General features: G+C 39.9%; 1 protein-coding gene across 1 annotated transcript in view; it reads left to right on the forward strand.

Annotated features, from left to right (window-relative positions):
* The window catches only part of GLDC (glycine decarboxylase), a 92,101-nt gene that overhangs the window by 12,974 nt on the left and 56,596 nt on the right, over positions 1-22,531 (forward strand). Inside the window, exons 3-7 of the mRNA XM_055301929.1 lie at positions 5,515-5,650; positions 14,435-14,599; positions 19,889-19,966; positions 21,170-21,317; positions 21,806-22,002. Of these exons, the coding sequence (XP_055157904.1) occupies positions 5,515-5,650; positions 14,435-14,599; positions 19,889-19,966; positions 21,170-21,317; positions 21,806-22,002 (724 nt within the window). The remainder of the gene's footprint in view (positions 1-5,514; positions 5,651-14,434; positions 14,600-19,888; positions 19,967-21,169; positions 21,318-21,805; positions 22,003-22,531) is intronic.

Below are 22,531 nucleotides of genomic sequence, written 5' to 3' on the forward strand. Positions count from 1 at the left end.
TTTCTTTTAAAAATGTTCATAGATGAAATGAAGAGAGGTGGTAGAGGAGGGCTCCCACAGAAAGTAGTGTGACCCAAGACCAAGGGGAAAATAAGAAACATGATACCTCTTGTCCCCATTTCTCCACTGTGAGATGTTATTTTGGTTTTCTTACAGCTGATATTCAGATCTTGAACCTGTATTTCTTTTGAGTGAACAGGAAGAGCTGTAGGGACTGCTCACTTCTTATGGAGATGAGTGACCAAGGAGCCATCACAAACACAAATTGGACATGTCTCAGCTCTGTTTGGCTTTGGAGGTGCCCACTGGAGGACTTTAACCCCTGGTGGGGGGTAGTGAGGGGCTAGGTGCAATGGGGTATTAACCGAGCAAGAGCATGGGGAAGACCCTGGCAGGATTAGGGCCAGATGGATCAGAGCCCCAGGTCAGGCCTGCATGGTCCAGTCCCAACCATGTCTTGTCACATAGGATGGGAGCCCCTCTACTAGTCTCGAAGAGGTTCCTATTCAAAGAGTTTTCATGTCACTATTCTACACTACACAGAGCTTACAGATTGGTTTACCCTTTTGGAATGAAGAAATTCTATGATTGCAGACTTGGTTACAGGTTGTGAAACTGTCCTTTGTTGGGGGAGGAAATTTGACAAATAAGAGGGAATAGGGCCTATGGGCTGGGTAAGTGGGTTTAAGTCTGGCTGTTACAGGGCAGGGAGAGGGGTGCTGCAAATGATTAGGTGATACTACAGAAAGGCTACACATAAGGATGGAATTTGTATGCAAATTCCAGGTTCCACTCAGAAAAATCAGAAAATTTCCTGACAAATGCTCTATCATTCATGGCCTGTTTATCTTGATTGAGATCCTTAGCTCCACCCCATGGTTTTCGGAGCAGCTTTGAAGTCTAGGAGCTGCAGGTTGGCAAGAAAAATATGCTAAGGCAGTCTCTGTCCTAAACATTCTGGCCCCGGCTTTCCCCTTCAGCCTCTGGCAGAAAAAGAGCTTTCTGGACGAATTCAAATATGATTGTGTTGGTTTTCAGTCCTGATGATTTCCTTGGAGATATAGAAAAAAGCAAAACTTCATCTCCTCCTATCAGTTTCTGAGAATCATTCCAGAGATATTCTGTTAATATATAACATTCATATGTATTTTTTTTTTTAATTTAAGATTTTAAAGATTTATTTGACAGAGAGCATGAGTGGGGTGGAGGGAGAAGCAGGCTCCCCAATACAGAAGCAAGCCCAACGCGGGGCTCAATCCCAGGACAATCCCAGGTCCGTGGGATCATGACCTGCACCAAAGGCAGACATTAACTCGCTGAGCCACCCAGGAGCCCCTATTCTTTTTTAAAAATATAAATGGCAGAGGGGATCCCTGGATGGCTCAGCGGTTTGGTGCCTGCCTTTGGCCCAGGGCACGATCCTGGAGTCCCGGGATCGAGTCCTGCATCAGGCCCCTTGCATGGAGCCTGCTTCTCCCTCTGCCTGTGTCTCTGCTTCTCTCTCTGTCTATCATGAATAAATAAAACCTTTAAAAATATATATATAAATGGCAGAATCATATATATTTTCTGTGGAGACTTAGACCTAATAATTTTAGGTTACCAAAAAATAAAAACAAAGCATGAATAAATTTTTCACATAATCAACACAAAAAGTAATCATGGGGTTATGTGTTAGGAATAATAGTTTATTTATTTTTTTAAAGGATTTTATTTACTCATGAGAATACACAGAGAGGAGAGAGAGAAGCAGAGACAGGCAGAGGGAGAAGCAGGCTCCATGCAGGGAGCCTGATGTGGGACTCGATCCCGGGTCTCCAGGATCACACCCTGGGCTGCAGGCAGCACTAAACTGCTGAGCCACCCGGGCTGCCCAGAAATAATAGTTTGAAGGTGGGGAACAGGTATGCATACATATGTGTTTAGTATAGCAGGAATATTGACCCATACAGCCTATCTATTCTAATGACATTTTTCCAGTTCTTGGTCAAAATTCACATACACAGAAAATTAAAACCCATGGATGCCTGGGTGGTTCAGTGGTTGAGTATCTGTCTTCGGCTCAGGGTGTGGTCCCAGGGTTCTGGGATTGAGTCCCACGTCGGGCTCCCTGAATGGAGCCTGCTTCTCTCTGCTTTGTCTCTGTCTCTCTCCATGTCTCTCATGAATAAACAAATAAAATCTTAATAAAAAAAATTAAACCCTGGCCTAGGTTGCATTGATATTTAATAGCTAAATTGGCTTATTCCTGTTAACAAGTATTTATTTGGTGTAGTGGTTGGTACAAAGACCTGATTTTTTTTATTTATTTTTTTTATTATAAATTAATTTTTATTGGTGTTCAATTTACCAACATACAGAATAACACCCAGTGCTCATCCCGTCAAGTGTCCCCCTCCGTGCCCGTCACCCATTCACCCCCACCCTCCTCCCCTTCCACCACCCCTAGTTCATTTCCCAGAGTTAGAAGTCTTTATGTTCTGTGTCCCTTTCTGATATTTCTCACACATTTCTTCTCCCTTCCCTTATATTCCCTTTCACTATTATTCATATTCCCCAAATGAATGAGAACATACACTGTCCTTCTCCGGTTACTGTGGCCAAGTTAAGTGCTGGTGACAAGGGAGTTGCTATTGGAAAGTCTCTTATGTGGAATTAGGTAGGGAGAAAGTGTTCATTCTGAATTCTGCGAAGAGGAACAGCGTGAGATCCACCTGTGAATTCTTAGATAGTGATGCTGAGGCCACTGAACTCTGTTTTTGGTACATTAGAACCAGGGCATTCATTATGCAATGCTCAGAGGCGGAGGAATAAACAAGGTCAGAAGCAGGCATTTACTCTGTAAGAAAAGAACTTATTGCTTGATAGAATTCCTGAAGGAACTGCTTGAGGACTTCTGTGGCTGGGGGTGCACAATAATGCGCAGTGTCTGACTGGCTGCCCTGTGAGGCTGTAGACAAGCATTTGGAGAATGACACATTGTCTCCAAGTGTTTCTTCATGGGCACTCCCTTTCTTTTTGTCTCATTTCTGCCCTGGTTAGTTTCAGGGCCATGCATGGTAAGGAAGACAGTTACTGGAATTGGGCCTCTTTACAGGAGGAAGCTGTTTTTGTCAGGTTGGAAGAGTGTGAGGAATGTGCAGAGCTGTGGGATTTGCTCAGGAGGAAATGGGAAGCATTTCAGAAACATGGCCAAGATGACTCTTACTCTTGATGACTCAGGAGTACCCATTATTAGCTTGGTGTACAGAGGACTGCTCATTTGTTTAACTCCCTTTGTTCCCAAAATAAGGTAAATAAGAAAAGGTCAAGCTTGAGAATCAAGGCTTGTTGGTCCTATTTCTGTCACAAACGGTATTCTCCTCATATGTGTTGTTTTATGTCCAAATTTCCCTTATTTTATAAGGACACCACTGAATTAGGACTTGCCCTAATATAGCATGAGTTCATCCTAACTTGATCTGATCATTTAAACCCTATTTCCAAATAAGACCACATTCACAGGTACTGGGGGTTAGGACTTCAACATATTTTTTTTTTTTTTAGAGGACACAATTCAATTCACAACACTCCTTTGTCTGTCTCCTCCTGGACTAATATACTAGCTTCTTACCATACCTCCCTGTTTCCAGGATCTCCCTTCTGACCTAGTGACAGTATCAATAGAATTACCTTTCTACAATGCAGAAAAGATCGTATTATTCAGTGCTCTATTATTTCTAAAGCTTGAACTCTTAATTTGACAGATAAGCCCTTCACAGACCATTCTCATTTGGGAGCTAGACCTTTAGTCCTCATGACATGCTGTGGAATAGGGGTCTGTCTCTTTTGCACAGGATCTTAACTGAAGCTGGCCTTGCTGATCATGTGCCTGCCTGGTACTGCAAGTCAATCCCAACTCCCAATGGGCTTCTCAATCACCCTATCCTGAGAAGACTTTGGGAAGTGATTGGATTTCTTGCATTATTGCTTCTAAGGATGGTGTACTGCATATCTCAGATATTGGTTTATTGAGCTTCCACTTATATTTCCTAAACTTTCAATGGAAGAAGGTAAGATCATCATAAGGCAGTTGGATGATATTTACTCATGCTTCTGATACGTACAAAACTATCTTCTCTTTCCTTAACCTGGCCTGGCAAAATGACCCATCTCTTGTGAATTTATTTCTTGTGAAAGTACGCGGAGTGGGAGGGTGGGACAGAGGATAAGTGTTTTCACTGAGGATAAAGAAGAGTTAATGAGAGTAATACTCACATAGAATGCAGTAGGGTTAAAACAAAGTAAAGCATCCTCTTAGCCAGTTTGCCATTTGAGACTGCTGTATATAGATTTTTCTCTGATATAATAGCAATAAAATCAGACAATTCTAACATTTAAGTGACGAAGTCCCTGAGAAGATCTTAAAGGATCCAGACATTTGTCCAAGCTGTTAAATTTTTAGCAGCATGATATATCTATATGCCGAGGCATAGAGAATGAACCATGCATAGTCATTTATATCAGAAACTATCTTTCAGCATATGTGCTATACCTGTAGCAGGTCTGTACCTGGCCCAGTGGGGGAAGTATAGAATCTGGAGTTAGACTAGGTTGTAACCATTCAATTTAAAGCTATGTAGCCTTAAGCAAGTGATCCTGTTCATGTCTCATTCCTAAGCTGCATGAAAAGCATTTGGTACAATTCCAGGCAAAGAGTAATGCTCAAATGTCAGATTTGGTTGTTATTATATGAATGACCCCAAATAGGTCTCATCTGTGTCTAAGAACTTTTATGATTCCTTCTTAATTATCAGAGTGTCCTAATGGGAATGCTGGTTAACACTGCATCATTTATAACAACTGATACTTTACACTGTTGAGTGAATGGCTTTTTATAAGTAACCACAAAGGAAGTGACACAAAGGAAGAAGCATTAATTAGAAGAGATTTAGAGGAAAATATAGGTCTTGTGTTTAAGACTTACACCAATATTGGTATAAGGCAATTTAGAAGGGAAAACAATAGAAAGGAGGCAGAATTTTTTTTTTTAAGATTTTACTTATTTATGAGAGAGGGAGAGAGAGAGAGAGAGAGTGCAAGGGGAGGAGCAGAGTGAGAGGGATGAGCAAACTCTGCTGAGTGCAGAGTCCTACATAGGGCTCAATCTCACAACAATGAGATCAACACCTGAGCTGAAATCAAGAGTCAGATGCTCAGCCAAGAGAAGCAGAATTTTTATTTGTAAATACCACTGAAATGTAAAGGGAACAAAAGAAACTCAGAATGAGGCAAGTATTAAAATTGGGCATTTGTAACAAAGCCAAAAAAAGAAGAGCCAAAAAAAATTGAGGAACCAAACTTGAGGGATAATTGAATGCTGTTTGGGGATTTTTGAGAGTTGCTGGGGGATTCATTATATTTTCCATATAGCTGTTTTCAAATATATTCAAACAAAACAGTGATCTTAAACTCTAATTAGAGCTCTCTTTTAAGATTGTTTTCTGTCTGTAATATTTCTCTCTTTCTTATCAGGTGAAAATGAAATCCTTACAACACTACATGCCATTTCCAGCAAAAACCAGATCTGGAGATCGTATATGGGCATGGGCTATTATAACTGCTTTGTGCCGCAGACGATCTTGAGGAACTTACTGGAGAATGCAGGATGGTAATGTATTACTCAATTGAAAGCAGGAGTACTTTGTTTTGATTTGCATGATTCTCCCATTTTCCTATACCCTCTTCCCCCTTAGAGTGTCAGAACTTCTATATTGACAGGTATACTCCCGTGTTGTCTCTAACCTCCAGGAACCTACCTGGCTTTCTCTGGCTTGGGAAATTTCCTTATTCAAATGTAGAGGAAATGTAAAATTTCTTTCCACTTAAATTTCCATAAACAATTTTAGAGCTCTAAAATGTGGATACTGGTAATCTCGTCCTTTATTCTGTCTTTGTAAGCATATTGAGCAAAATGTTAACTTGTAGGTGGGCATATTCAAGGCTTTATTCTTTGGAGACCCTGGAGTTTTAAGGCTCTTTCTTTTCTTTTTCTTTCTTTCTTCTCTCTTTCTCTCAACTATGTCTGAGCTTGGTCAGTGAGTCATAATCTTGGTCCACTGTCTTCTCAGGATTTTAGGAGTATCCTTTACCTGGTTCTCCCCACCTCCTACCCCATATTCTGGGTACATGACCAACTGAAAAAGCAGATGTAGGGTCAGGTAAATGGAGATTAAAACATCAGCTTTATTACTTAGCACTTTGTAGAACGAAAATATACGTATTCTGTGAACAGTCTCTTCTAGAAACAGTAAAAGAAGGGGCTAAGCTGCACATACTCAGTTGCTTCTTCTCTTCTCACCTCACCAATCAGGAAACTCATTCCTAGTCTTCTAGGTGTGTGTGTTCTCATCTCTGCCCACTCTGGCTGCTACCGTTTGCACAACCTTGAAAGTGTTTCTCTAGTACTTAAGGAAAACCCCCAAGTGTACTTCCATGCTGTTTTGCTATTTTCCATTGCAGCTGGCTGTGTGATAGAATAAAACAGGTTCACCTCTCAATACTAAACAAGAAAAGACATTGGATATTTTTGACAGGGAGAGGTCATAGCTCCAAAGGTGCCTGAGAGCAGACCAGGCCATCTGCTCCTTCTGCACACTGGGAAATATTGTCTGGTTATAGAGGATGAAAGATGGGGACTCCTGGACCTTTCTTTTTTCTTGTTTTTGGATCAGTGACATTATATACACCAACATCTTTAAATTGAAACTTTATTTCAGTTGATGACTTAGTCTCAAAAGGAATGTGTACACTTATTTCTAGCATAGAAATGGAATGGGGAGGCAATGATAATTCCTAGATGACTTCTTTTTTCAGTTAGTTGGTGTAAGAAACAACTTTTTTTTTTTCTTTTAGCTATGCAGGAATGGATAACAAATATGCAGATGCAATTTATTTGGTCCATAAGTACAGTATAGTTGTCTTTGAGTTTTACAAAACATCAAATATAAATAACCTGAAACTGTAACAGTACACAGAAATTGAGTGCTTACACAGATATACCAGGCAGTATAAGCTGAAAAATTGAGTAAATTAACATTGTTTTATGTTAATATACACAGTGTCAGTTAATTTATCTATCTAAGATTTTATTTATTTGGGATGCTTGGGTGGCTTAGAGGTTAAGTGCCTGCCTTTGGCTCAGGGCATGATCCTGGAAACCCAGGATCGAGTCCCATATTGGGCTCCCTGTGTGGAGCCTGCTTCTCCCTCTGCCTATGTCTCTGCCTCTCTCTCTCTCTGTGTGTGTGTCTCTCATGAATACATAAATAAAATCTTTATTTTAGAGATTGGCAGCATGAGTGGGGGAGGGGCAGAGACAGACCAGGAGAGAGGATACCAAGCCAACTCTGCTGAGCACAGAGCCCCACATGAGGCTCCATCCCAGGACCTTGAGATCATGACCTAAGCCAAAATTGAGTTGGACGCTCAATCAACTGAGCCATCCAGGCACCCTAGCGCCAGTTAACATTTAAAAACAAGTTTTGGGGAGGCCTGGGTGGCTCAGCGGTTTAGCGCCTGCCTTCAGCCCAGGGCGTGATCCTGGAAACCCAGGATCGAGTCCCACATCAGGCTCCCTGCATAGAGCCTGCTTCTCCCTCTGCCTGTGTCTCTGCCTCTCTCTCTCTCTGTGTCTCTCATGAATAAGTAAACAAAATCTTTAAAAAAATAATAATAATAAAATAAAACAAGCCTTAATGCATACCACTTGCTATAAGAAGTAACTTAAAAAAAAAAGAAGTAACTTTAATTTCTAGTACAACCAATATTATGTGAGGACAGAATAAGCAATTGCCTCTGTAATTCAAAGGTAATTATAGCAAGATTTAAGATCCTTTCAGGTTAGCATATATAAAAAAATCAACCTTAGTAAAGGGGAGGTAAGCTTGTCTATGGGAAGTCATAAATTGCCCCCACACAAGCTTTTGAAATGCCCAAGTACATCATCCACAGTAATAAATCTTAAAGAGATGCCAAACAGTTTGCTGAAATATTTTATTTAATAAATTTTGTTAGATTTAATTTTAATTCTGTGATGAGAATTCTTATTTTCATATAATTGCTTTATAAGAAGCTCTCCAGTTGTCATCCTAAGACAGGCTATTGAGACATCCATTAGTCCATTTTTTTACCTTAAAAACAGAAATATGAAAAAAGAAAACAAAAAAAAAACCCCAGAAATATGTAAAGTACTTGGAAGAACTCAAAAGCTGCCAAAACTATTTACTATTTTGTTCTAATTAACACCTGAAGATAGGGCCCTCTCAGCCTCTGTGGGACGGTAGGAGCCTTACTTCTATGAGTACTAGTTACGAGCACTAGTTAGCAAATGCAGATGAGTTTCATACTCCTTCCTGATTTGTGTAATTTTTCATTTCCCTGAGTCCACTGAGCTGCTCACCCCTCCCTCTCCCTTCTTGCTCATTCTCTCCTTAAAACATCTAGCCACCTCTAATATACACACATACACACATATACACACCCGAATATGCAGACTCAACTAAGAATACAAACTTTTTGACAATTTTGGCATTTTTAAAAGTAAACCCGATACCTCACTTAATCTTTGCACAAAGTATTCTTAGTACCAGGAATAAACCGCTGTGGCAACTAATAACATGTGAGCTTATATTCACTTACTCTCACACCACCGATAAAGCATAATTGGTATTCCGTGTTTTTGAGTCTCTGAGGAGTAGAAGTTGTGTTTGGCTGTCAATACAGCCTGTAGTTTGGCCGTCAAGTCCAGACCTGTAGTTCTGAGGCTAAGGCAGAAGTTAACCTGGATGGATGGGAAGCACAGCACCTTTGCATCTTTTTCTGCTTTTGAATAATGCAAAGTAGTCCTGGTTAACCAGAGTGCTTTGTCCTAGATGACATTGCTCATGTCCCATCATTACAGAATTCAGATCTGTTGGCCTAACCACGCCTGCCTTGCCATCCCTGGCCAGAGCTTTTAGTTTCAATATATTCCATTTCTTCATTAGTAAGAGAACAGGAAAGAGCCACCGAAGAACTAGCTTTTGTTTTATTTTTTTTTTTTCTTTTGGTATATGTTCAAATGTATTTGCATTGCTGAGGCTTCTTTTCCACTGTGTTATTGATACAAGTTTGAATGGTTGAGCTCCAAGTTTGATTTCAAAAGCCTTTCTCCTTACAAAATAAGCCTCAAAAGTACATGAATGAGCTGCAGCATTTCAGCTGTCTGAATACTGGCCAGCAGTCTTCACTCTTGGTGGCCATAGAGAATATTCACCATATTGCTTCCTGGCTGTGAGTGGATGTGTTAATTTACTTTAGGAACTGCCAGTATTTTGGGAGGGGAAACAATGTTTTTGCTTTTTGGTTCTGGTTTTTGGGCGCATTTTAAATATTGTTCCTTTCCATTCACTGAAAGCTGATTTGAACCAGAGGGTAATATTGTACCTCACCAGCTCTGATAGGGAGGGCTGTGCACATGAGGGTGAGATTTCACAGTATCACCCTTCTGAATGGTTTCCATAGAGACGGAACCAACAAATTCCGGTGACGTGAGGTGAAAATAAATAGACAACATAGCTTCAAAAGAATACAAACATTGGGGCTCTTACAAGAAAATTCACATCAGATCCAGAATTTTATTTTGTGGGGTCCACTGTTACAAATATTTGACTGCTAAATAACAGTAGTCACTAATATAAAAAGACTTATATTTTCTTTGTGGCTATTTCTGTTTTGTGTAACTTTGGCACTGAGATTAAAATGAGAGAATCTCGTGAATGTTTGTCCTACTGCACTACCTCTTTCTCTCTCAATCCCACAAAATCAGCCCAAAGTCATAGAAAATAGTGATTATTTTGGAATAAATGTTAATGACATGTTGAATATGTCAAACATCATGTTTGAGCCAGACAAAATACCTTTTTGGATGTGTAGATGCTTTAAAATATATATTAAAATACATTTAGAAACAAATGAATTCAGTTAAATAGTCAGTTGAAATATAGAAAATGTAGGGTTGCCTGGCTGGCTCAGTGGGCATGTGATTCTTGATCTTTTTTTTTGTTGTTGTTGTTTATTTTTTTATGATAGTCACAGAGAGTGAGAGAGGCAGAGACACAGGCAGAGGGAGAAGCAGGCTCCATGCACTGGGAGCCTGATGTGGGATTCGATCCTGGGTCTCCAGGATCGCGCCCTGGGCCAAAGGCAGGCGCCAAACTGCTGCGCCACCCAGGGATCCCGATTCTTGATCTTGATGTTGTGAATTTGAGTCCCATATTGGGTGTAGAGAATATTTAAAAATAAAATCTTTAATTTAAATAAGTAATAGAGAAAATGTAGATCACAGACACATTTTCTTAATCACCACATGTTGCCTAATTGAGGCAACTAAATGCATGTATGACAGCAGGCCCTGTGTTAACATTTTTCTTCTGAAATGAGGGTTTATTAGTGTCCTTGGGCCTCAGACTCACTGGCCTGAGGTTTTTAATAGATGCTTGTTAAGACCTTTAATATCTGTTGTTTTAGTTGTGTAGAAAATGTATAGATTATAAAACAAGTTCACAGGTAAAAGAAGTGGGATCATATATTCATTTTTGCAAGAAAACAGTTATAAAAATCTATCCTTAGTAGGGCTAATTAGGATCAGTCTAAGTTTGGGCTTATGAAAGTGTTGAGCAAGGTGAGAAAGGCTGAGCAAGGGAAGAGAATATTAAATCTCAAATTTGTTATCAAAGGAACAGTGTGGTCTCAGGTATGGAGGACTGTGCTTGGGAGGTTAGGGTTTTTTTTCCTGCAGGTAATAGGGTGCCATCTCCATTTAAGCAGGGAAGTCAAATACTAAACACATCTGCACCATAGATATTCAGTATGTTCCTATTTTAAGCATAGCTCTAACTAGGGCAGTAAGGCAACAAAGAAAAAGCAGTGGACAGGACACTCGGGTGGCTCAGTGGTTTGGCGCCTGCCTTTGGCCCAGGGTGTGATCCTGGAGTCCCAGGATCAAGTCCCATGTCGGGCTCCCTGCATGGAGCCTGCTTCTCCCTCTGCCTGTGTCTCTGTCTGTCTCTTTGTTTCTCTCTCATGAATAAAAAAAAAAAAAAAGCAGTGGAAATGGGACATTGGAAGGAAGACTAATGGGAATTGATCATTATTTGGGCTCAAAAAACCTCAGTTTCTACCTTGTGAATTGGCAGAATACCTTTTGATAAGGAATAAGAATATTCAGGAAGAGAAACTAGTTTGGGGATCTAGGTGGAGGAAGAATAGTAAGTAAAATGATTTAATTTTACTTTAACCACATAATTTTAATTTAACCACATAATAATTAAAATTGTGTTGTTGGGCAGCCCGGATGGTGCAGCAGTTTAGCGCCACCTGCAGCCCAGGGTGTGATCCTGGAGACCTGGGATTGAGTCCATCAGGTTCCCTGCATGGAGCCTGCTTCTCCCTCTGCCTGTGTCTCTGCCTCTCCCTCTCTCTCTCTCTCAATAAATAAAATCTTTAAAAAAAATAAAAAATAAAAAAATTTGTGTTGTTGAACAATATTAAAGTTACTAGAAATTGTCCATGGCATAATGTTAACAAAATCAGGCAAAAAACTTTACATCGAGTATAAGATTATTTTAAATATGAATATGAGTGTGATGTAGAAAAGAGTAAGTTAATTAGCTCATTTGTGGTAATCATCTAACAAAATATGTACACAAATCATTATATTGTACACTTTTTATTTTTTAAGTAGGCTCCATACCCAAAGTGGGACTTGAACTCACCACCCTGAGACAAGAGTCAGATGCTCTACTGAGGAAGCCACCCAGGTGCCCCTGTACACTTTAAATATATACAGTTTTGTTGATTATCTCAGTAAAGCTGGAGGAAAAAAAAGAATTATAAAGTCACAAATCAACAAGGGACAGACAGCACAACAGAAAGATGGGTAGCATACTTGAGTGTGCCTGTCATAAAATAGAAAAAAGAAAAAAACATTGGAAAGAAATGCATGGGGGCGCCTGGGTGGCTCATCAGTCAAGCATCTGCTTTGGGCTCAGGTCATGATCTCAGAGTCCTGGGATCCAGCCCCATGTCATGCTCCCTGCACAGCTCCCTCCGCTTCTCCTGCTTGTGTTTTCTTGCTCTGTCAAATAAATAAATATAATCTTTACATATAAAAAAAGAAATACATGTAAATCATAATTGTTATCTTGGAGTTTAGGAAAAATAGGTGATTTTATTTTCTCGACAGTTATGTGTTTTCCAACTTTTTACAATAAACTAGTGTAAGATAATCAGCAAAAATGGCTAAAAATAAGTTCCTGACACAGAAAATGGTTAATAAATGGTAGCTGAGGTCTTTTACCATTAAGAATACAATAAAAATAGAAAGTAAAATTACTGTTAATTGTACCACCCAGGGAAAAACTATTTACACTTTGTTTCATTTGTTTTTACAAATTTACAAAAATGGGGTCATGGTATTTTACACTATATTTTTAAAAAATATATATCCAGAGCATCTCCATGTCAGGAATTATTCGTTTATACATCGTTTTCAATAAATGCAGTATTATGCATGCATAACTTCTATTTAATCATTCTCTTTTCAGTGGACACTTGGTTTTGTTGCTCTTTTTTGTTATTCATTTTTCAATATTCAGTGTTGTGATGAATTCTTTGGAGCACTGCTCTTTCTATTCCTATTGTATATTCTATGTCTAAGGGTATGCTGAATATTCCCCATTCATTGGATGGACTAGCTAATAAGCATATGCTTGTGTGCATGTGCAAGTTTGTGTGTCTCTGTGTAAAATAACGACTGAGTAAAATCAAAGTTTCATGTTAACCAGGCAATCTAAGCATGTCTTTCTGGTGTCAGGCTATGCTGTATGTGAAAGTCTTATCTGATGTGAGGTTACAGTTGCTCCTTGTCTATGCCTTTTGTGTGACTCCATTTCTATTTGGATTCCTTTTCTACTTTGTCTTTAACATGTATTGTGTGCCTCATTCATTCCAGTTCATCACCCACTTAGAATTTGGCAAATTGATTTACAGTTGCTAAGTCAAGCTGTTCAAGGAGTTAACTGAAGCAAAAAGTGTCTGCTCTACACACACACACACACACACACAATTATACATATACAAGTTTTGGGAAAATTATTTCAAAGAATGTACTGCTTAGTAAGGCATGTTCCCCCACCCATTCCCCCTCCAACATATGAAGTATTGATTTCAAACCTTTCAAAAAAAGAAATAAAGTATGGAAATAGCCTGCATATGATTACTAGAGCAAGAGAGAAAGGATAGGGCTTGAAAAAAATGGAGGCAGGGGGGAGAGACACAAAAAGCCGACATCTAATACTTTTCTGGCTTAGAAGAACAAAAACAATAGTTAGGAAACAATGTCAATCACAAGGGGGAGCATGACCTAATCGGAAACACTTTGATGGTAGATACAGAATGGATTCATGGTGTAAAGATAAAAGCTGTGTCACAAGCCCTCAGTTACCCTCTATTGTATCACCTTCCTTTCTTTTCTTTAAAATATCACTCTGAAATGATTTTATTTATTGTCTCTTCCCCATAGTACAATATATTCTTGAGATAAGGAACTGTTATTCATTTGCTTATGATGTGTCATCAAGCAGAACCTATCCTAGTTCTTGGCACTTAGTAGGCATGTAGTAATATTTGTAGGACAAGTTAATGAAGGAATGAAAAAAAGGATGAAGGCACCAAGTGGGTTAACTCAAATACTTAAAGAAATATTTTTGGCTAATAACTAGAGGATATAAGATTAAAACTCATGTCTATGCTGCCTTCTAACCATTTGAATCCTTGAATTTTGATATCTATGGAGTTAACTTTTCAGACTTAGTAACTGGTTAGTGAGGATTCTTAATAGACCACTGTTTATTTCCTAGGAGCACGTAGAATTTCTCCTGGTTAGTACAAAACAAAGATCCCCATTAAACAAAAGTTTTGAGTATTAGATAGTAGGTTCTTAGTTGCTTTCCTGTTGTGAATTGTGATTGGGCTAGGCGTTTAGCTAGATGAAAGATAACAGGAAGTAAAGTTTTTGTTTAAATTACCATAGGTAAGCTCAAGTGGATTTTAAGAACCAGCTTACAATAAAATACATAGATATAATAAGGTTATTAAAATAGAAGTGTAAGATTATAAAGTAACTTAAAGAGATAGAAATGTAAGTACTGAATGTGCCCAAACAAAAGATAATATTGTTACAATGGTTTTAAGCTTCCTTACTGATACACAACTCTCCGAGAAGCTTACTTGTTCCCAGTTCTCAAAAAAGGCAAACTCAATTTTCAGGTACTGAATTCCGAAATGAAGACATTTTGTGAACCTTTTTGAATAGTGGACTTAGTTTGGACATGGCCTTTTGTGTCTCTCACAGGATCACCCAGTATACTCCATACCAGCCAGAAGTATCTCAGGGGAGACTGGAGAGTTTACTCAACTACCAGACCATGGTGTGCGACATCACAGGCATGGACATGGCCAATGCATCCCTGCTGGATGAGGCCACAGCAGCTGCAGAGGCAATGCAGCTGTGCCACAGGTGAGAGGCCCCCAGGGTGAAGGACATTCTCTAGTGTGTCCTGTCAGTGCCCAGTGACTCACCTCTTTCACAAAAGCTCACACACACACACACACACACATTCACAAGCACACAGTAGTGTTATACCAGTCAGCTGAGAAAACAAAGTGACCACTTTTTAAAGCCACCATGTTTACCGCGTAACATTACACAAGAAAAACATTTGGGTTGCCTCTTCCATAGTGTTAAGTTCATGGATGTTATAGGAACCGAGATAGTGTCAAGCTCTCTTCCCTCTGTGCCATCTTCAGTGTGAGGCTTTTGTCCTCATGGTCACAAGATGACCGACTGCTGGGGTTCTAACCATGACCTCTGCACCCAGGAAGAAGGAAGGGGGCAGGGTAAAGGGTGGTGCTAGCTAAATAAGTCCTTTTGAAAGAGTTTTTTGGAAACTTCAACTCAGCAAGTTTATGCTTCATTGACCACCCCTACCTACAAGGGACTTGGGGAAATGCAGTTTTTATTGGGTGGGCACATTGCTGCCCTCTACATATTGGGGTTCTGTTACTATCGGTAAAGGGGAGAATGGATATTGGGTAACAACTGGCAATCTGTATTGTAATAGATAAATACCATCTTTTATGAAGTATATTGTATTTAAATGTTTTATACCATAGTTTATGTAACCTCACCACTATTGTTACACACTGACTTCGATACAATCTTTGTTACTGATGCTACTGTTTTACCTCTTTAGAATCAATTTTGTCAAAAGTTTTGATAATTTCCTGAGGATGCATTTCTAGTAGAATAGCTGGGTCAAGGTATCTAGTTAACAACTGCTCTCCAGTTCCTTGAGTTGCTTTGTTCTTTGCTTGTAAGTATGTTTGAGTTCACCTTCCTGGTGGAGTTCTCGTAGATGTCACCCATAAATCTGCCCATGTTCACGTGTGTCTCTGGGGTTTTGTGCCTCTGGCCCTGAACGTCCACGGTACTTTCTTTCTTGGCTTCCAGAGACTTAGGGGTATGCCGTCGGTTCTGGCACCAGTTCCAAAGTGTGCACGGAGGTGCCCCGCACCGACAAACAATTCTTCCACAGCAGTAGGGCTGCCAAGGATTCAACTCAATTCTGACGCAATCTATCTGGACTTGGCGTCAGATTCCAGAGGTTCAGCGTTGTTTGACAAGACCGCCCCGCCCTGCTCTGCCCTGACCCCGTCCTCCAACCGGCTTCAGAGCTGAGGCCAAACTGATTAAACCACTGGCTATGAAATGGATCTCAACCCTTTCCTCTGCCGGGGGTCCTCTAGGTTCCAGCCCTCCCAGCCCGTGCTTGGCTCCCTGCAATGAGATCCCATCCACCAACGGTTCCCAAAAGTCACCTAATTAACATAAAAAAGATATCTTTATATTCTGCACAGTAGGAAGTTTGGGGGGCTATGAGCCAAAAACTGGATGAAGACTCAATATCTATGAAAAAATGTATTTTGGTCATCTGAGTGACTGGATATGTATCTCTTATAAATCACAACATTTCAGGAGTGAGAGCCCCAAGCTTCCTGGCAGGTACAGAAGCTTCCACATTTCCAGCCACATGTGATTCTGCTCCCCGCCCCCAGCCTGGGCCCTGGCCCTTCGTCCTGACCCTGGCTGGACAGCCAAAAGGAATGCCTCTCCCAGCTGTTACGTTCATCTTCTCTCCTTGTCCACCTTATCTCCCCCTGCCTCTCTAAGAGCTCCCACTTCACACTTGGAGAAGCCAAGGCCTTTCTGCTCCGAGGTTCAGGAGTTCTGTCCTCAACTGATTTGAGTTTAATGAGCTACAGCTCTGCAACTGCTTGATTTGCTTCCTCTCTCTTGGTTCTCATACCTTCGGGCCTGCATTTAGTGTGACCCTTAAAAAGCAGCCTTGTGATTTTTTATCTTTAGGAAAATGTTCCTTAAAAAGTAGTGTTTTTGTTGGTGGGAATGTGAACTGGTGCAGCCACTCTGGAAAACTGTGGAGGTTCTTCAAAGAGTTAAAAGTAGAACTACCCTACAACCCAGCAATTGCACTGCTGGGAATTTACCCCAAAGATACAGATGCAATGAAACGCCGGGACACCTGCACCCCAATGTTTATAGCAGCAATGTCCACAATAGCCAAACTGTGGAAGAAGCCTCGGTGTCCATCGAAAGATGAATGGATAAAGAAGATGTGGTCTATGTATACAATGGAGTATTCCTCAGCCATTAGAAATGACAAATACCCACCATTTGCTTCCACGTGGATGGACCTGGAGGGTATTATGCTGAGTGAAGTAAGTCAGTCGGAGAAGGACAAACATATGGTCTCATTCATTAGGGGAATATAAAAAATAGTGAAAGGGAATAAAGGAGAAAGGAGAGAATTGAGTGGGAAATATCAGAGGGAGACAGAACATGAGAGACTCCTAACTCTGGGAAATGAACAAGGGGTGGTGGAAAGGGAGGAGAGCGGGGTATGGGGGTGACTAGGGTGACTGGGCACTGAGGGGGGCACTTGGTGGGATGAGCACTGGGTGTTATGCTATATGTTGGCAAATTGAACTCCAATAATAATAATAAAAAAAAACAGTAGAGAAAAACAAGTGAAAAAATGTAGCAATGTTTTTGTTTCCATCTTAGGTCATTTAGGCTCAGGTGGCTCTTCCAATTTTTTTTAATTCACACTGTGAAGAACATTGTTCTTTGGATAATTAATCATCTTTCTATCTAGCTAACTCTACTTAATCTATTAAGTTTATGTTTATTATAAAAATACCTGTTCAGAGTGGGAAAACAGAATATAATGAAGTGAAACCTGTTTCTCAGTCCTGTTCCACTGAGAAAGCTGTTAACTGGTCATTATATATCTTTCTGGGAAATTAAAATGTATATGTGTTCCCCCCGGCCCCCCTTCTTTTTACCCAGATGTGCTCATAGTACACAACTGTTATGTATCCTGTTAAAAAAAACAAAATTCGACTAAGTATATTTGAAGATCTAATTGGCTTTATTATTAAGTGATTCATAAATTGGGCAGCATTCCATTTAGTAGGTAGAAAGGCTCCCTGAAGAGTTGCACAAAATGAAAGCTTTTTCACAGGAAGGAGGGTGGGGCAAGAACGTGATAAGCAAAAGAAAAAAAGATTTGTTCCAGGCAACATCACCTTCCCTTAGGCGAAAGAGCAGGGGGTCTTATTATGCAGATTACCTCATCTATCCTCTGTTGGTTGGAGAAGGCCCCAGTGACAGATTTCCCCCTTTCTGCTTATCAGAAAATTCCTGACTCACAGGTAAGACTACATTTCTGGAGGACATGAAACTGCAATTAGTTTAGATATTAAGGCTTGGTTTGGTGACTGAGTCTGGCCTAGGAAACACCATTTGGTGCTTATGGTTTTCTTTTTAACAATCTCCATCAATTTTGTTTCCTGAAATCACGAACTTTTAGAAAACTCCCAGGATTTAGATCCTTTAGTAGCTGTGTGGTCCTGCCAATGTCACTTCTCTGAGTACTTTTCATCTATCAAATGAAGATGTTTGGTTTAGATAATCTCTAACTACTTCTTTGGCAGTAACATTCTCATATTTTTATTTCAAGAGTTAGTTTTTTATTTCTACTTGTGTCCAATCAAGTTTTTATTGCTTTGATTTGCTAGAATGTTTTTTAAAAATTTAAGCCGGTTTAAGATTTATTTTGCTAAATGAGGTTGGCATAGTATTAAAAAAAGCAAAATTCAACTGAGTAAATTTGAAGATCTAATTGGCTTTATTCAGTCTCATGAATCGGGCAGCATCCTAACATCCCACCTAGCAAGTAAAGAGGAGTGACAAAGGGCTGCAGAAAGCAAAGGCTTTTCTTTTTTTTTTAAACCTTTGATTTAATTTAATTTTTAAATTCCACTTAGTTAACATACAGTGTAATATTAGTCTTAGGTATAGAATTTAGTGATTCATCACTTAACAGTACCCAGTGCTCATCACAAGTGCCCTCCTTAATCCGCATCTATTTAGCCCCCTTACCACCCACCTTCGGTTTCTTTGTAGTTAGGAGTCTGTTTCCTGGTTTGCCTCTCTTTTAACACTTTCTAGCTTCATACACGTTATTGCAAATGGCAAGATTTCATTGTTTTTTATGGCTGAGTGATATTGATTATATATAATATATAATATATATATCACATCTTTATCCTTTCATCAATGGACATTTGAGCTGTTTCCATAATTTCCATTATTATGTTTCCATAATTTCTATGATTTGGAAATATTGTTGATAATGCTGCTATAAACATCAGGGGTCCATGTACCCCTTTAAATAAGTATTTTTGTATCCTTTGGGTAAATACCTAGTAGTGAAGTTGCTGGATTGTAGAGTAGTTCTGTTTCTAACTTTTTGTGGAAACTCCATGCTGTTTTCCAGAGTTTGCATTCCCACCAACAGTGCAAGAGGGTTCCCCTTTCTCCACATGCTTGCCAAGATCTGTTGTTTCCTGTGGTGTTGATTTTAGCCATTGTGTCAGGTGCGAGGTGATATCTCATTACAGTACTGTTTTGTATTTCCCCTGTGATGAGTGATGTTGAGCATATTTTCATGTGTTTGTTGGCCATCTGGATGGGATGTCTTTGGAAAAATGTCAATTCATGTCTTCTGCCCATTTTTAAACTGAATTATTTGTTTTTTTGGATGTTGAGTTTTACAAGTTCTTTATATATTTTGGATGCTAACCCTTTATCATATAGGTCATTTACAAATATCTTCTCCCATTCAGCAGGTTGCGTTTTAGTTTTGTTGATTATTTCCTTCACTGAGGGGAAGTGCTTTATCCTTATGAAGTCCCAATAGTTCATTTTTGCTTTTGTTTCTGTTGCCTTAGTAAGAAGTTGCTATGGCCAATGTGAAACAGTTTACTGCCTGTGTTCTTGTCTAGGTTTTTTATGGTTTATTTAGAGCAAGGTCACTTTCCTTTGGGTACAAAAATGGTCTTATTAGGTGAATTACCTCATTGGTGCTTATCAGGAAATTCTAGACTGACCAGGTAAGATTATAGTCCTGGGGAAGGTTGAAACTATAATCACATATGTATCAAGCCCTAGTTTGGTCACCTGATCCTAGCCCAAGTGACTATTTTGGGCCTGTGATTTTCTTTTAAACAATGAAAATTGGATTTCAGTAGAATTCTGATCAGTAGAATTAATGACACATTTTTATGCTGTGCTCAGAGTTCCCCTTCACCCTTGATTTGCATTATTAGAAGATGCGTTGATTTCTCTAACGATTATGTTTGAATATGATTTCCTTTTCAACAGACACAACAAGAGGAAGAGATTTTTTGTTGACCCCCGTTGCCACCCACAGACAATAGCTGTCGTCCAGACTCGAGCCAAGTAATTAATTTCATTCATATTTTGAACTCAGGGATAATATCATGCTCATATCTGTTTTTTATCCTTTTTACTTCCAAAGTGCCCAGAAGTGAACCTGGTTTAAATTGAGGTTGTTGAGTTTTACTTTTCCCTCCCACTTTCTTACTGAGATGTTGCTGGGAAGTAAAGTGTGTCAGAATTGAGAGAATACAGAAGTGGCTTTAGTTGCCTTTGCTTTACATTGAGTTACCATGTTTGTTTTCTTTTTGTAAAAATAAAATTTAAAATATTAAAATAATTTCAGCAATGTTTTGGGAAGTTTGAAAAGCAGAGGAAAAAAATGGAATTCTCACACAACTGTTAGCTTTTTGGGTGTAGTACTGCAAACATAGTTTAGGGAATCCATATAAAAACCTAGATGTGGTGGGATGCCTGGGTGGCTCAGTGGTTGAGCACCTGCCTTGGGCTCAGGGCATGATCCTGGAGTCCTGAGATCAAGTCTCCCACATCAGGCTTCCTGCATGGAGCCTGCTTCTCCCTCTGCCTATGTCTCTGCTTCTCTCTCTGTGTCTCTCATGTATAAATAAATAAAGTCTTTAAAAATAAATAAATAAACCCTAGATGTGGTATGATATAGATGAAAGCAAACCTACTATATTTGTTTAGTGCTGTAATCAGATAAACACAGCAAAACTATCACTTGCAAATGTGTTAATTAGCTTTCTTCTTGTGAGAACCAAGCAATATTTCCCATCCGCATAGCACCATTCCTTCAGGAGTGTTGGAGCTGGATGGTTAAGAAAAGAAAGATCTTTGTCTTTGACTTATTGATTGATGGTTTTCCATTCCCTTAATGCTGAACCTTGCTGAAAGTGGTGACTGCCCTGTAGTTGTAGGAATTGGTTCTTTAGTCCTAGGAATCTATGTTCCTGACCCTCTAAGGAGGAAGTTCTGGCTGGAAAAGGGGAATGGGAGTAGTAAGGGTGGGAGACAGAAACAGAAGTCAAACTGTTGGAAGCACTTGAAATGTTAAGCTGTATAACCAATGAAGAATCAGGTGTGAGATGGGTGTGTGTGCATGTGTGTCAGGATGAGGTGGGGGTGGGGGGCAATGAAGGAGGACACAGAATATGATTGCTATTATCACTAAAAATAAATTGTAAGGGATTTTATTTTGTCTTGAAAACCAAAAGCATGATTGCTCTTTGTCTTCTGTCTTTCTAGATACAATGGAGTTCTCATTGAGCTGAAATTGCCCCATGAAATGGACTTCAGTGGGAAAGATGTTAGTGGAGTGCTCTTCCAGTACCCAGATACTGAGGGGAAGGTGGAAGACTTCACAGAACTTGTGGAGAGGGCCCATCAGATGGGGGTAGGCAAATCTCTCCATGTGGGGGTCCACGGAGGTGTGTCCCAACTTTGAATTATGATTCTTTGATGCATCTTAGTTTGTATACCTATATCACCTGGTAAAACTCTCTCCTTTCTGCCTCCTTTTTTCAAGTTTATTCTGTTCATTAATGCCTGGCACATACTAAGCACAATAAATGTTTTTCTAAAGATTTATTTGAGAGAGAGAGAGAGAGCATGAGCAATGGGGAGGGAGGGGCAGAAAGAGAGGGACAAGCAGGCCGTCAGGACCCTGAGATTGTGACCTGAGCTGAAGTCAGATGCTTAACTGACTGAGCCACCCAGGTGCCCCTCAGTCAATATTTTGGAATGAATCAGTGTAAAAATGGAATTCACAGGATATAAAGCAACCTTGTCTGTCTGCTTATATTGGAGATAATTTGCTACATTCTCACTGCTCTCTGAGGAGGGTCACAGCCATGTGCACTTTCTCTCTTGTGTTCTTTCTAGAGTCTGGCCTGCTGTGCTACTGACCTTTTAGCTCTGTGTATCTTGAAGCCTCCTGGAGAGTTTGGGGTAGACATTGCCCTAGGCAGCTCACAGAGATTTGGAGTGCCACTGGGCTATGGTGGACCACATGCAGCCTTCTTTGCTGTTAGAGAAAGCTTGGTGAGGATGATGCCCGGGAGAATGGTGGGGGTAACAAGGTAAAGCAGCTCATGTTTCTGCCCTTTGCCTGTGCTTATTATTTTCCCTGTTCCTTCTTCTGATCACAAAAGTTGTTGATTTTTCTATGAATTTAACTGGGCCATGCACAATAATTTGCAACGTGTTTGTATTGAAGTCATATAAGTGAATTTAATTAGGTTGACGAAAGAGTTAAGAGACGGATCATTTTTTTTTAAAGATTTTATGTATTTATTCATGATAGACAGAGAGAGAGAGAGGCAGAGACACAGGCAGAGGGAGAAGCAGGCTCCGTGCCAGGAGCCCGACGCGGGACTCGATCCCGGGACTCCAGGATTGCGCCCTGGGCCAAAGGCAGGCGCCAAACTGCTGAGCCACCCAGGGATCCCCAAGACGGATCATTTTAAGTGTGTTTTATATCTAGCCACTTTCATTCTCAAGCATTATACCACACAGGTAAAAGATAAGCACAGTGAGAGATGACCACATTTACATTATAATCTACATTACTTCCTAGTGGCCCACCACTTATTTATTCTAGCAATTTCT

Source organism: Nyctereutes procyonoides, unplaced genomic scaffold (assembly GCF_905146905.1).
Source record: "Nyctereutes procyonoides isolate TBG_1078 unplaced genomic scaffold, NYPRO_anot_genome, whole genome shotgun sequence".
NCBI lineage: Eukaryota > Metazoa > Chordata > Mammalia > Carnivora > Canidae > Nyctereutes > Nyctereutes procyonoides.